A 15,930-nucleotide genomic window follows, 5' to 3' on the forward strand; every position below is an offset into this window, starting at 1 on the left:
CAAACTTGCAATATACACACAATCTGCAACATTCTCCTATAAAGTTGCATTCATATATGAGAACATTTCGGCACATGCACGGACGGAAACACACAGCTCCCATTACACACACACACAAACAGCTCTGTCACGGCTTATCCTATTCTCACTTTCTGCAATGCCTGAGCTGCACTCTTACGATACACCTGTCATCAGACCCGCCCCCCTGCATCAGCTGCCAAAAAGCTTTTGGCTTTAAATACTTCCCGGAAGCGTCTCGAGCTGAATATATACTGAGGCCGTTTTATAAATGACCTATAGAGTGACCTATAATAATGCCACTTGCTGACAGGAACTTAAAATATATTAACCTATCTATAGTTATGGAAAGATATAAAAGAATATTTCCTTATCTGGAAACAAATATAAATTAAAAGGAGAATAGGAACATCTATCCAAACTATGCATTATAATTTTTTTGCATTCATGGGTGTCAAATTCATCAGAAGGTAATTTTGCAGTATCTAAAAAGACTGACTCGTTAGCATGCATGCTACATATCTTTTAATGCACATTCTTGTTCGAGGCATTGCAATCAATATGTTTATAAGCAGCTAATATGTGATCAACTTCTATTTCTTCGTTTCTTTTCCTTTTTGCATTTGGTTTCCAGCTCTGAGAAATAATTTCTGTAACAATGATAAAGCAATGGGCTCCCCATGTGTGCCCATGTGTTTCTGGTGATACTGACACTATGTTTTGAATTGGATAACAGTCATTCTGCACCTCAACACAAACAGACAGAGACTCCACCACTGCAACACTATCCCCCTGATAGATAATAAGATCTGTGCTGAATGTCTGATCACCTACTCTCTCTCTGGCTCAACCAATCCTCCACTGACAAAAGAATCCAGGTCAAAATACTTCTCACTAGTGCCGCAGCTCTCAGTAACATGTCCTCTTCTTTCCTTAGAGCTCGTCTCTATCTGCAGGCTCATATTAACTGACTCTAACCTGCTCCCAGCACCAGGCATTAGACCTGTGGAGACAGGGCTTTTTGGACTCAACCTCCTCATACTGCTAAGTCTCTCTCTGCCCAAACCTATTAGCGACTTCTTAATGAATGAGAAAAAACTATCTGGCTCAATTTATTTCCCCTAGACATAAAAATACAATTCATCACCTTTCAATTCCACTTCTTGTAAACAACACCCTGTGGGTGTTTCCCAAGGAATGAGAAGGCAGTGAACCCCTCACCCCACATACAGTTAGAGGGGGAAGACTGCACCTGTCCACGCTGTGCCTCGGAAGAGGCCCCTGCTGGGAAGTCTGTGAGGGTTCAGAGAGTTACGGAGAGATAAACAGGAAGTGGAAAAGGAGCGCTGTGAAGGGGTCAGACAAAGTCAGGCTCAATTAACTTTTGCTCAAATAATATTTTCCCATTCTTCTTATTTCATCCAATCTAAAAATGTACACTAGCCAATGGGAAATTAACTTGGGATAAACATTTGATATTTCACTGCAGGAAAAAATAACAAATAAATCATTGACACAGAATGCACAAAAACACAGACACGTAGCGTAACAAAGCAAATGTTGCCTTGAGCGAAAAACTCGGGTCACGTAAACAGTTTGGACTGAGACATGTGATCATGAGAGTAACTCACTTGTAGCAATATTTTTTTTACAGACACAGAAACAGGTCAGGGTATGAATCATGTATAGCGGAGATCTCACAGCAGCCAGCCTGTAGCATTACCAGACCAGAATGAACTGCAGTGAACCTTTAAGCCCCAACACATGACAAATGGTCCGCAGCCACATCAGCCACTCTGTGATCGAAAGAGCAGCAACATTTTCCACACTCAAAAAGTGATATTTGAATTTAGATTTTCTGATGATGGCACAAGAGAGTGCGTCAGATGATCCCCAGAGATCTTAGTGTTTCCTATGAATGATCTACTCTACTGCGGCTCACCACATTAAAATTTGTCACACCACAGTTTCATAATTAACCCATTTTTTACACTTCTCGTCCTAATATAAGAAATCTTTAAACCAGAGTGGAGCGCTATTTGCCACACGGCTAAGTGCAACCCTATGCTCACACTACCATGTGTTCGTGCTACGCTCCATAACATTGCTACTGTTCTTTATCTCATGTGAGAGCTCATCTTTCACTCTTCAGTCTGTGTACCTGTCATTTGGAATCTGTTGAAGTTACCTTTGTGGATGAACAACCCATTTACCGCCATAGATTTCTGCACCAGTTTTATATTTCTGGATGGAAATGATAGGCCGACCAACTGCTGACCACACAGCTTGAAGTCAATTTGCATAATATACATATTTCTGCATCTTTTATTTTGTGATGTCAGATCCGTCCATGTCTGACATTTCATAGGTTTCATAGAAGTTTGTTGGATCCCACTGGAGGAACTGGAGGAAGGTGCTGCCCCATGAACCCTGACCGGGGTGAGCTGAAAATCTGGATGAATGAACTGAGAGATCGAAAAGGTCAAGTGGAGAAGGAAGCAGAGAGGGAGGAAGCAGAAAGATGTTACTGCAACGTCAGTGTTGATTAATGCTGACTCCGTGGGAATAATATGGAAGTGAAAATGTGATTCGATATTAGACATATTGGTAACACTTTATATTAGGGAACACACAAAGTAAAAATATCCAAGCACTTTGTAATTCATGTACAACAACTTCCTTACTTACAATGAATAAGCAGTAATTAGGAGGTTTTTAATGGAAAACTGTTAATCAATGGAGTAAAGTTGCAGAATAAGGTCATTAAGAATAAGGCATTAATAAGTGCTTTATAATGACTAATAAAGAGCCAATAAGCTAATATCCATGCTAATAAGCAACTAGTTAATGGTTGATATGTGTTCCCTAATATAAAGTGTACCAAAAGATTTATAAGTTTCTAAGTTATAGCTGCAAATAGTTGAGCTGAATTATCACCATCATTATATCATACCAACCAATATAGTTTTCCATTTATTGATGAATAATAATTATTAGGATTATTCATTTGATGATGATGATGGTATCATTAATAACATTATTATATAGTGATAACTAGAAGGGAAGTTGAATGTTGCAGCTGAATACTCCTAACCTCACCCTCCCCTTTCCCAACATGAAGGAGAACCTGTGGTGAACTTCAGTTGTCATGAAAACTCAAATAGTTTTAGTTTGTCCAGTTTGGATGATAGTAAAAAACATGGCGGCCTCCACAGAGAGCCCCCCCCCCCCTTTCCATGTAAATATAAAGTATTTATTTAAAGTGACCATTCTGAAGGGTAAAGAAAACAACAATTTATTCAATTTAGATGAAACACACCAGTCAAACATTACTAGGATTATTTTATATTCTATTTCTGCCAATGAACCCTTTCACCTAAATCTTACACACTGGACCTTTAAATAGGATAGTTACATAATCATTTCTGGTCTCTCTCTTCTCTTCCCGGTTTTCTCCGCTCACCCCAACTGGTCGAGACAGATGGCCGCCCACATTGAGTCTGGTTCTGATGGAAATTTCTTTCAGTTAATGAGTTTCTCTATAATTTTGTATGATCTCGACCTTACAATTTAAAGTGCTTTGAGATAATGTATGTTGTAGCTTTACAAATACATTAAGATTGAGCCTACAAGATACCCTGGTCATACATAATACCCTTTCATAAAATTCTGCTATTTTAAAAAGATAAGCTCAAACACATCAGTGAAAACTATTAATAATTTAAAGTTTCCATTTCTTTGGCACTGATGAATCTTCTCTGAACCCCCACGTAACCATTACAAGAACGAGATGATCTTGATAACAATTAATCCTTGGAGGAACAATTGGATCTAACCTGTGTCAAGCTCCGGCTACATTCTTTTAAAACCTGCACTGGTCTGACCTGCACACAGCAATTTCCCAGATTCCCCAAAGGTAAACAGTCTTGCTCAGTGTCGAGCGCAGCTGGCTCTACGATGGCAGCTATCAGTGCGAAACAGGCTAAATGTTTTCATTAAGTGAAGGGCCTCCCCTCGTCCCCATTTCCTCTGCTGTGGTGGAGGGCTATAAGATGGGGGTGATTAAAGGGCGACAAGCGCACATGTTGGCGCCTTCTCATCCTGTGGAGTTTTTTGTGTGGCGCAGTAAACGGTTGAGAGAGACTACATTCTTATGTTGGAATTAATCAAACCCGTCTTGCCACTGCACTCCTGAGTAAAGTGGAGTGGGGGTAGGGGTGCTCCTTCCTGAGAGGGGAGCTCATGCACTAATACTGTTACCACGCACTGTGAAGAATGAAGAACAGCCCTTGTGGCCACAGAGCATGAGTCTAATTATGTAGAGGCACTTGCAGGATTCCTACTTTTCTCTTGTAAGAGGCTCCAACTGATTTCCACTCAGCCAGTCACATAATTACTTTATCGGGCTGGATTTCCTCAAATCACTGATGACCTCCATGAATTAATTAAATTCAATCCAACAAGCCTCCATTATCAGCTGTATCAGCCTGGTTGGTTGACAAGAAATCACATCAAAGAAAAGATTAATTGTAATGTGTTTGCAAAGCAGTGTAGAAAAGAGGCCTGATAACAGCCCCAAAGTCTGAATATGTTTGATCCGCTGTCAACACTGTGGATCCTAGTCCACACGACATTTTAAACAATGGCATCTACCTCTTTAAAATATTTGTATAATAAAATGATATATATTTTACGGTCTAAGCTTAAGTTGTTCTGTTTAATGTAAAGCACACTGAGCTGCATTCTTTACTATTAAAAGAGGTCATGTTTTCATCAGCCTTTGTTTGTTTGTTGCAAAAGACTATTGGATGGATTTCCATAAAACTCGATGAAAGGATGTGGTATGGACCCAAAAACGTTCGATGCGGATCACGGTGTGGACCGAGGAATTTCTTTAACTTTCTAATAACTGTTTTTCAACTTTTTTGTTGATGACTCAAGACAATAATTGGGTGGGATGAAAAAAGATCTGGCCTGTTTAGGAGAAAAAACATTTCTGCCACTTGCAAGTGTGTGCAATTTGGTGCAGATCCAAATTATTATTTGTTAAGGACTTTTTAAAGGTAAAGTAGACACCGTGTCATGATGGAAGGAACAGACATGAATATACTTGACAAAAACTGAGATGAAGAAACAATTGTGATTGAAAATAAGTTTCGATTCATACTAGAGAAAGATGACAGCTGGTTCAATAAAATAAAGATCTTGGGCAAAAACAAAAGTAGACATTTGGGACGGTAGTGTTTCGACATTATTTTTAAAGAAACAACTGTTAACCAAGTCTTAGGTAGCTTTCATTTCTGTTGCTGTAATCCACATGAGGAACATGTTCATGTATCTGTGCAGAAACAGGACCTCGCTGCAGTCACAGAGTGTAAATGAGAGGACAGTGTAATTACTCCTGTGTTGCAGTGTACAAACGTATCACTGCTGACGAGGCTAAGTGCAGGCGACAGCGCCCTAAAGCAGCCTCTCCTCGCTATTCACCAGCCACTGGTGTGCAGCCTTATCCAGGTCACATAAGAGGGAGACAAGCAGTCAGCAGTGGAGAAAACAGAAATGCATGTTCACCTAGAACTACAGGAAACATGTGCCTCAACTGTTTTTCATCCCTGAATGAAATCTTTCATTTTTTTTAAAACTTTTGCTCAGGTGACATGTTGTGAGTCAGCTCCGAGCCTCTGCGGCCACATGCCGAAAAGTGCAGTGAGGGTAGTAAGACATTCTGTGTCAGCCTGGGCTGGTTAAAGGCAGTGGAGCGGCAGTAAATGAGTGGTACAGGGAGTTATAATTGGACAGAGTGGGATACAGAGAGGGCTGCTGGTGGAACTGTCTGCGGCCCTGTGTTGTTCTACAGTTAGTGAGCAGTGACTGAACTTTTGAACTTTATCTGAGAGCAGCTCGAGATGACAGTTTGAATGCTGTGTGTTTGTATTGATGCAGTTCTGCATCAATGTATATCATTATCTCATGAATAATATTACAGTTATTGAATTGGGACCGCACTCATTTTTAATGTCTTTAGATGGAGTGCATATATCTTTATATAACAGCATTTTTTGAAACGACAGTAATACTATTATACATGTGGCTGAAATGTGAGTTCCTACACCAGGGCTGGGCGGCCTGTTTATATCAATGGCTGTTTGAATTTTAATGACCTCCTCCATAGGGAACACTGATTATTGAACTGATATATTCTGTGGTTGGTTTTCTGTCTGCATTTGTTTATTGTTGTGATTTTGACTTTGTTATTTGGATATTTGCACTGTGTAACTCTGGTGTACCATGCTGGAACTTCACGAACTGTTTTACAGCATACGTCTCACACCGACAACCAGAGCGGAGAAAGCTGCTAGCCATAAGAGACAACTAGCTCTCCGTGTGTGGACTTCATCCAGGGTGAATGTCGTAGCATTTTTTACTAGTTGACGAGAGCTAAATAGGCTAAAGGATGTGGGACAGATGCCGACCTGTGAGGGGTGCTGTATCAATAAACGTAACTTACTTTATATCACACTAACCTGTTCAGAGCGATAGCTGGAACTGCTTCTCTGCAGTAAAGTGTCTGATGTCAGATGGTAGTGATTCTTGTCAATGAACAGCTACACTCTGACAGTGATCTGACAGGCAAAAAGGTGGAAGGGACCACCCTGAAGGACATGGTGGTCTACATTTTTTCTCCCTTTAAATCTTTTAGTGAATCTGAGATTTGTTGTATTAATGGGTTTTATTATGAGCCAGATTAAATTGTGTTGTGTGCCATTTAGGTCCCCATCCCCTTCGGTCCACTTGATTCATGTGTAAGTACAATGAGAAAATGCTTTCAGACCCTTGGGCCACATTGTATGTCATTATGGGCCTCTCAGATAAAGAGTTTACTAGATTAAAATATGATTCTGTGTTCAGGGCTACAGATAGAGACAGTGACTGTGAAGGTCATCACATGCAGTATTTCATAATGTATGATGCAATCACATGGGAGCCGGTTAACTCAGCCCCAAGAGTTAATGGTTTTATAATAAGAAGAAGAATGTTCTCACATTGTGATCCATGCTGTGATGGGATTTTGGATTAACCTAGATTATAAATACATATATATATATAAACATATATTAAAACTAGATAATCTTAATTTACTTATTCATGTGAGCAGTAAAGTATTGCCACTTTCTCATGAATTATTTTTCCAATATGTATACACTTATTGTAATCAATCAATGAAATTATCCTAGTATACAGAAACAGCAAACAAATATGTTTATATTTACAGATCAATGATTTTACCAGTGATTTAAAAAATCTAAGTGAAAAGTATTTGTCAGTCAGGACAGGACAGCATCACAAACAAAGTGATTTTAAAATGGGAATCAAGACCACATTTTCTCTATGTTGATCCAATCCTTGATTATATCTTTTAAAGTATATCCCACAACTTATTGTAATCGACAAAAGGGATTTGGGAGCTGATGAAAGGAGGGTTAGGGGTTAGAAAGTGTGTTTGTTGCTCCTGACAGTTGCTGTGGGGACTCTCTGCCAACACAGCAGATGTTTCTCATTACAGAGCCTCAGAGGTGGATGTTATAGAATCCACTTGGTGAGACAAGCATGGAAGGATGAATCATGTGTATGTTAACGTCTGCTAAACTGATCTGCTTGTGTCCAATAAAAGAAAAGTTGAGAGCTAGCACTGTGCTATATTGTATTAATACATCAGTATTACACATTGTCCAGTGAAATAATAAGAGACATTGTATGGAAATATATATATATATATATACATATGTATATATGTTTTCACATCCAGAAAATAAAACACCACTAGTTACATTCAAACAGCAGTGTCCATGTGTCAAGACGTCCAAAGTTAAATACAGAGTAGTATGAACAAAAACTTCAGACATTGTCCTCAATGCTTTTGTCATATATATGTCACTGGGGTCTTCACGAACCTATGAAAGTAATTCACACATAAATATACAAATTAAATGGTACACAGGAGCTACTACATTTGCATCTGGCTTTTCTAACACGCTGAAAATGAAATTACTGTAAGTCCTGATGATGCGTCACTGCACAGTAAATTACTTCATAATGCCGCCGTTGCACATTAACCACTTGTTGCAAAGCAGTACTGACAGCCACAAATGTACAAAGTATATGATTCTACTAAGAAACTGTCCTGCAGATCTGAGATACAAAAAAAAAAAAAGGTACAAACTCATGTTGTGATTTCACTACCTTTGACTAGTGTGCTTAATGTTCTGTACACCGGCAGCCAAGTAATCTTCTCCATCTGTGAAAATAATAAATACAAAACATGTCGCTATTCCTGTTCTGCGTAGACACAGTTGATTTAAGGACTGTTGAGAAAATGGAGGTGTCACCAAAATCATTACATTGTGTGATGGGTGACTCATAAATATAAGTGAGCATTTGTACGAAAGTGGTAATTTTGGACTGTGTATCTGAAATACTCAATTATTTGCAGCAAAGAAAAAGAAAACATGTGAAACAGGATGTTCATACTTGTTTCCAACACTGCTGAAATAGCAAAGAAAACAAGGTCTTTTGTTGAATTTAGTCTCCACATAACAGACGTTGTACTACTTAGTGATTCTATGTATAATATGATAATATTTTCTTTCTTCACTTTCAAATACAGAGCAAAATTGAGGGCTGACAAAACCTAGCAGAGATGATGACAAATAACGCAGACAAATACAATGGCTTGTTGAAAGCTCTGGGTTTCCCACCCCTCCCCTTACTAAAACACAGAAGTGGAACAAACAACTTCTTTTATCGATGCCCCACACACTGTCACACAAGACGGCCGCTTCAGGTCTGAATACACTGATGTACTCATAAATACTGTAAATATAAATCATGCACACACACTCACACTTGATCAACTTGTCCTCTTCAGAAATGCTAGATTTACAAAATGATTTATATCGGCTGATAGTGACTCATGTTCCCAGCATTGTGGACGAAATGTGTCGAAGACCTTCTGAACTGATGGAAAAAGAAAAAAACAATAAAGATGTGGGGATTTGAATGGGTGAAATGACAAAGTAACTGTGAGAAAGTGCAGTGTTTATTGATCAGGTGTGGATACAACTAAATGCTTTACAATGAATGCTCTTTTGCTGTGTTTTGGGAATTTTGTTTCACTGAATCTTATGAGACGTGATGAAGAAGGCTGTGTTCAGACATTAGCACAATGTGAAAAAAAACCCTCTCATTCATTTGAATGGGGTCACTGCATTGTTGTGGGGGTTGCCCAAGCAGAAACACATTGGGGGGGGGGGGGGGAGACATTGGGCAAAACCATTAAAACTGTTAATGCATGGCAGCATCATCTTGGTTACCTCATAATCATCAAGACCACAGAATCAGAGGACTCTCCTGGAGTGGCAGAATGTCAACGTGTTGCAAATTTGAAAAAAAATAAAATCTTAATAATTGTCAAAAGAAAATGCTAATTAATTATTAATTACATACTGCTCTATAAAGATATAAATATTGTCATGTGTCACAACTGTCATGATTTTATTATTTCTCCAATTAATTATTATTGATAAAACTTTCTTAGGATTAATTTTTTTCCGTTTCCATTACATTTTTTTAAGCCTTTTATTTTACGTGCAAGTTGAAAGCGTGATCACAGTAATCCTCCATTGTCTCCACACTTGTCTTTTGTAGCACAATGGCACTAGACAAATGAAATTCATAGCTGAAGCTAACAACTGCATTTTCTTTTATAACACAAGTTAAAAGTGTGATCACTGTGTCCTCAAGCTTGACTTCTTTAGTGCAACTACACTGTAAAAAAAATAAGAAACTAGAGCATTTCAAAGCCGAAGCAAACATAAGTTGTCTTAGCCAAATAACATAGTTATCTTCCTAAGTTAAAGGCGATTTAGTGCTGCGTTTTACGAGAAACGTGAGTTTTAAGAGAAAAAAACTATATATGACTGACATGCAACTGGCTAGCAAACTAACTTGATTCAGCTAATTGGTATTAGCTTCGTCTGGATTGTAAAAAGCATTTTTTGCACAGAATTGGAACTGTAGAGATGTGCCCCAAAAGTATAGCTGCACGATGAAGGAACTGATTCATGGCTTGTACCAACCATACGTCAAACATCAAATTTCAACTTGATGAAATATCCCCCCCAACCGCTTTTGAAACACAGTGCTGTTTTGGTCTGAACACCCAGTCATGTTCACATCTAAGAGAGAAGAAGAGTAAGGCTAAAGACAGCAGTGAACAGGAATGTGATGTGTTTATGTTCAGCAGAGCCAGGTCTTCAAACGTTACTGTTACATTCAAGTATTATGAGCAGATGTCGGAGTACAGGTGACTTCAAGATGGCTTCTCGGTGATAATATTGTGTCGACAAGTCACATTACAAACTTCCGTGTGGTTTTAAAGGATGCACATGACAGTAAGGATCACTTACAGTAAAACACGCTGAGAAAGTTAGCATGATGATACCTCTAATGGTATGATTCACACCATCGTCTGCATTAACTGCACATGTAGGAACAAACACTAAAACAAACTAGAAATGCTTTTAAAGTCTATATGAAGCCTGCAACACTACAATTCTGAGATAATGTAGCACAACTTTATAACTTTATATAACGTCAATAAATACTGTGCGGTATTTATTCTGCTTTCATTTAATAAACAAAAATAAGTTCAGATAAATTAGGTTGAATATGTGAAATATATAATATATGCTTTAATATATTATTATGCACCTGGTTCTTTTCTGATTCTGTCATGATGGCAGGCAGGATTCGTGGTTTGGCACTAATCCATTTCAAAACATTTACAGTGTAACTAAAGGCGTTTTGTGCACGACGTGACCCCATGAGGATAATCGAGTTAATATCCATCCATTTAAAAAAACTATTTTGTCAGGCAGAAAGACTGCAAAGATGTTACGGTCATCAGAATGCATCTTAGTCCGAGTGAAGCGGTCCAGTTGCAAGTTGTAGACGAGACAGCGCAGGAGTAGCTGTACCGAGCTCACCTTACAGTACAGTTAAAGGGCCTGTGTCGGTGTGACAGAGAAATGGGCGAGAGCCTGGATTTACAGACGTTTTCCTCTCTTGTTTCTTCTTAAGTTGTGAATCCAGGGAAGTGGCAAGTTTCCCCTCGGTTTCCACAGCGCTCCAAACATGCTGCAGTTTTTATGGGTGGGACAGGATGGGTAGTGTTTGATAAGAGTGTCACTGTCAGGCGAAGGGGTTATCTGATTTTAAGATGGAGGCGTCTGCCTCGTGGCAGCCCTTCCCGTTCATGTGTTCAGTGTGGCCGTCGATGCTGTAGCAGCCCTGAACCTCTGTGATGGAGGAGGCCGTGTAGGATGCCGAGCGCAGGGCGTCCGAGTGGTTTCCTATGCTGCTGCCAAACTGGATATTATACTGGTTCCAGTGCCTTCTCAGAACTGCCTGGACCTGACCAGAGAAAATACATTTCAGTTATTAAAACAACTGTATTGGAATCATTAGGAGTCCTGGGCTATTTTGGCCGTTTTTTTTAAATGCTTTTTAAATTTGTATTTATACACCACATAAATAAATGTTTACCCTGCCATTGTTTGGTGTCTTTTACTCAGCACAACATTGTCTTTATGACCAAAGAAAAAAAATTCACTTTGACATAGTGTATCATCAGTGTTTCATCAACCCAAAAAATACACAAAAAACTAAATTTATATGGAAAATGAAGTGTATTTATTTTTATTACTATAAAACCACAAACAAGCTAGACAAAGCATTTTCAAAGTTGAAAATATAAATCTAGGTTGTACATGTGAAGATATAATAGTAAAACTGATAAAAACATCAAGTCATATGTCCTATTTGAAATTTGAAAAGCAGGTGTGGTCATGCGCCCATTCTTCTTGACAGCTATGCAACTATTCAACAGTTTATGAACACAGTAAGACAAAGAAGTTCTTCCTGCAGAATGTTTAATTCAGCAGGTATTTATAAAGATCAGTTCTACGTGTGAGTGATTAGAAAACATCAGAGGAGCAGCGGCTCGCGTTGGCCTAAGCCTGCAGCCCGTGATGTGTACTTAAATGAATGCCTTCACAAGACAGAAAGTGTGAAGTAACAGCGACCATGACCTTTGACCTTTAACCACTAAAATGTAATCGGGTCATTCTTCAGTCCAAACATTTGAACCTAATTTGAAATACAATCTCTGCAGGCATTCTTGAGATATCTTGTTCACAATTACACAGGACTGTATGGACGGACGGACAAACATCCCAAAACATAATGCCTTAGGCCACTGGCTGTTGCATGGAAAAGATTCACTCATAACTCACTCCGAAAATGCACATTGTCAATTTCAGTACAGATTACCAAGTTGAGATAGTAAATAAATAGTGAGCGTTTTCATGACATTCACACACTATAGCTCTGTGCTCAATGCTAAGACAAGAAATACATATTACAATTCTGATCCAACTATTGTAAATAGTTTGAATGTATGGAATATTTCCTAAAATGTGGATTTATTCCTTTAAAAATCATCGTGTTTTGTTTTCATTTCCTTTTCATTTCAAATTATCGAATTTATATTTTGACAAACTTTTTCATATTCAAGACATATGTTGTCTTGTAGTTTTGATCACATGCCTTTAATATATTCTCTGTGATATTTGACTCCTTTTCCTCTCAGCTTAACTAGTTAATGAGTTGCTCTTCTAAGACGTTCAATTCACGCAAAGACAAGCTACTTTGTATGCAGATCAATCTCCTGCATAATTGAAAGCAAGCCTGTGATGACCTGCCAACAGTAAACGATATTTAGTCTGCAGCAACCCCCCAGGGAGCTGAGCCTGTTTGGACATAAGCCTCCTCCACCATCCTGCACTAATGGCAATGCAGAGGGAGTTGCCAAGTCTATCCCTGATCACCAAGAGACACGATAAGTCTGTGTATATGTGTATGCAGGTCTAAATAGAAACATATTTAAGGGTATAACCCCCATCTTACTTCTCCGTTGAAAAAGCAGAAGATGGTGGCCACCAGCAGACCCTGGAAGGAAAAGAAAAACAGACGACAGCTTAGTAAGTGGTCTAAAGCATCAAAAGACAATAGTTATTTGTAGATCATATTTTAAGGTCTAACATGCTGCGAGGTCAAACTGTATTTTGGAGCTGATTCAGCCTGTTGCTCAAGATGTTCTCTGTGCACTGCCCACGCTGGGACAGCACAGGACGATCAGATAACACATCGCCAACATGCAACTGATTTCAGCCCCTCTCAGATAATTCATGCCTTCCTTCCTGCTGTTCTTCACCGAGGTACAACAGACACAAAGTCTCTTCAGACGGGGATGTTTGGCTTTCGCTAAACGTTCTTATGAAATCTTAAGGAAATGAAGGGGTTTGTCCAGACGATAGTTGATTTAGTAAACATCTCTACACCGGAAGAGAGATAGACTAACGTGGCCGAGTTTCATTGTAAATCATATACACATACATGGAACAGGACTTTACACACAGTACAACTTTAAATACCAATCTAAAAATATACACTAGGCATGCATTTAAACAGCATGGCATACATACAGTGTATGTATTTTTAACTCCACAGAGGAGATCATGTTTGCACCAGTGACTTGTTTGTTGGTTTGTTAGCTGGATTGCGCCAAAACGTACTGAGCTGACCGGCACCTAACTTGGTGGAGGGATGAGACATGGACCACTAACAAATGCAAACCATTTTTGTTTAAATCTGTGTAAAGTAGCGGATGCAAGATTAGAACTGTCCTTAATATTGCAAGGTAGGGAATATTTGTAAATGGGGTGTAATGGGCGTAATGTGAGACATATTCATGGTGTTCAGATCTACGATAATCAGAACAACCTTTTTATTTTTTAGCTCTAAAGGGACGTGTAGTATACAATGGCCCTGGCAGAGGTTTGCCTTTCCAGTTTTTAAATTAAATGAGCTGGTATCAATCACTCAGCCACATCTGACACTCTTCTTGAATCACATCATTTTGGAGTAGATTTGGCTACCCATCATCTCACCTGGTAATGCATAAGTATGTGCATGATGTAGTCATAGATTTCAGAGGACACCCGTCCCTCTGGCTTGTAAGGCAGCAGCACATACTGAATTCCCAGAAGAGGCACCAGGATGAGGGTGGCTCTCACTGCTTTCATGTAGAGACTCGACTCCGCTTGATGGGTCACCTTCAGTTTGGTGATGAGCACTCGCACAATATTCAGCAGAAAGAACAAATTCACCTGGGGAAGACAGCAGCAAAGGAGACATTATTAGGTCACCATGATATTGTGGCTGTTGGCTGCTGTCAGCTATGTTGTCAATATATTTTCTTAATAACTAAAAAATGTGCCAGTGAACAATACCTGACAATAGAATACACCTCAGACACACAGTGAAAGTCAAAGGTATAAAGCTACAGAGAACTGTTATTGTTATTAATCGCCACACAATTCAGTTCGTGAATATGAAAAAAAAAGTGTTTGTAAAGTTTGCTCAAGGTGGAACATTTAGTCCTCCGAGCACCTTAAGGGACCAGATTTCTCTGAAGTGTGCCTGGCTGTAACGATTACGAAAATTCCTAGAATGCAAAGCGGCCCAGGGGACCTGTGGGGAGATCCTCGGAGGGGCAGATGCATTGATTTCACAAGATAAACACAATTATGCATGCTATGAAACTATGTCCTGCTTGCAAGCCCCCCCACAGTGTCCACTCGGAAGAAGACAAAAGCAGCTTGTTGCTGCTTGTTGCACAACAAAAACAGTGCATCCAGTGTAAAGTGGGACTAATCAGTTGGTGTATTTGAGTTAATGAATATTTCTGTCATTTACTTTGCTTTAATTGATTGAAATCAGGGAAGGAAAAAAAAAACAACAAAAACGCTGAACCTTCTTACCAGAAGAGCAGCACAGATGGGGCCGTGGATGATGTAGAGTAGCGATGTTTTGGAGCTAATCCAACAGCTACAGTGGAAAGGAGGACAAAGGAGAAAAGTTTACACAACAGTGTCGATGCATCACATGACAGCTGACTCATGAAGTGCATGAACAGGTTGGGAGAATTCATGAGGGAAGCGGTCAGCCCGGCTGAATGTGTTGTTGAACTAAGCAAGATGCAGATAAACACACAGCAGATCATTTCATGTAATCATTCTCTTCTGCTGGCCAGATTAACATTTTACAAATTAGGCAGGATTTAAAAATGTTTTGTTGTATATTTGCATTAAGGTCTGGCAACACTAGGATTTTATTCTGGATACATGCTATGGCATCCCACAAAAATATATACTCGACCAATCACGAGTCAATCTCAGCTGTCAATCATGACATTACAACCCATTCTATGGCACCAAATAACAGATTAAAACCAGGGAGAAATCCAGGTGTTTGGCTTCACTTTTGTTGTCCATCTTTATATACAGTATACTGCCGTGCCACCGAGTTTCCAGTGATAGCAAACAAGCAAAGCTAGCAAGCTAAAAAGTCAGCTCGAGCAGTGTACACTTTAGTTCTTATCAAATTTTTGTTAATGTATTTATTTATTCCCTCCCTGCCCTTTTTTCCTGTTTTCTTCCTTCTTCTCCACTCCCCCTTTCCTTCCCTTTAAAATTATTATTACAAGTGATAGAGAAATAAACCTACTGAGTTATTATATACTCACATTTTCCAACTTAAAATAACCATAGCATTTCTTGCATCTTTTCCCAATATTTTATGGAACTACAGAAAATAAATGATGAATAATAATATAAAGATTCTCATTTTATTTCTTTATCGAACTGGTGTAAAAATACCACAGGGATATAAATCCAAGAGTAGAGAAAAAACAGAGAGATGCTTAGAGAGCTATTGTAGGGGTAGCTCATA

At 39.0% G+C, this 15,930-nt stretch overlaps 1 protein-coding gene across 3 annotated transcripts in view; it reads right to left on the reverse strand.

Annotated features, from left to right (window-relative positions):
• Positions 1-10,288: 10,288 nt before the first annotated feature.
• The window catches only part of calcrla (calcitonin receptor-like a), a 30,149-nt gene continuing 24,507 nt past the window's right edge, over positions 10,289-15,930 (reverse strand). For all 3 annotated transcript variants that reach the window (XM_020099598.2, XM_020099597.2, XM_069532870.1), the window contains exons 10-13: positions 14,961-15,027; positions 14,088-14,306; positions 13,045-13,086; positions 10,289-11,490 (exon numbers count right to left, since the gene is read on the reverse strand). In XM_020099598.2, the coding sequence (XP_019955157.1) occupies positions 11,269-11,490; positions 13,045-13,086; positions 14,088-14,306; positions 14,961-15,027 (550 nt within the window). In that variant the 3' untranslated portion in view covers positions 10,289-11,268. The remainder of the gene's footprint in view (positions 11,491-13,044; positions 13,087-14,087; positions 14,307-14,960; positions 15,028-15,930) is intronic.

The sequence above is a fragment of the Paralichthys olivaceus genome, chromosome 10, assembly GCF_024713975.1.
Source record: "Paralichthys olivaceus isolate ysfri-2021 chromosome 10, ASM2471397v2, whole genome shotgun sequence".
Classification (NCBI taxonomy): Eukaryota; Metazoa; Chordata; class Actinopteri; order Pleuronectiformes; family Paralichthyidae; genus Paralichthys; species Paralichthys olivaceus.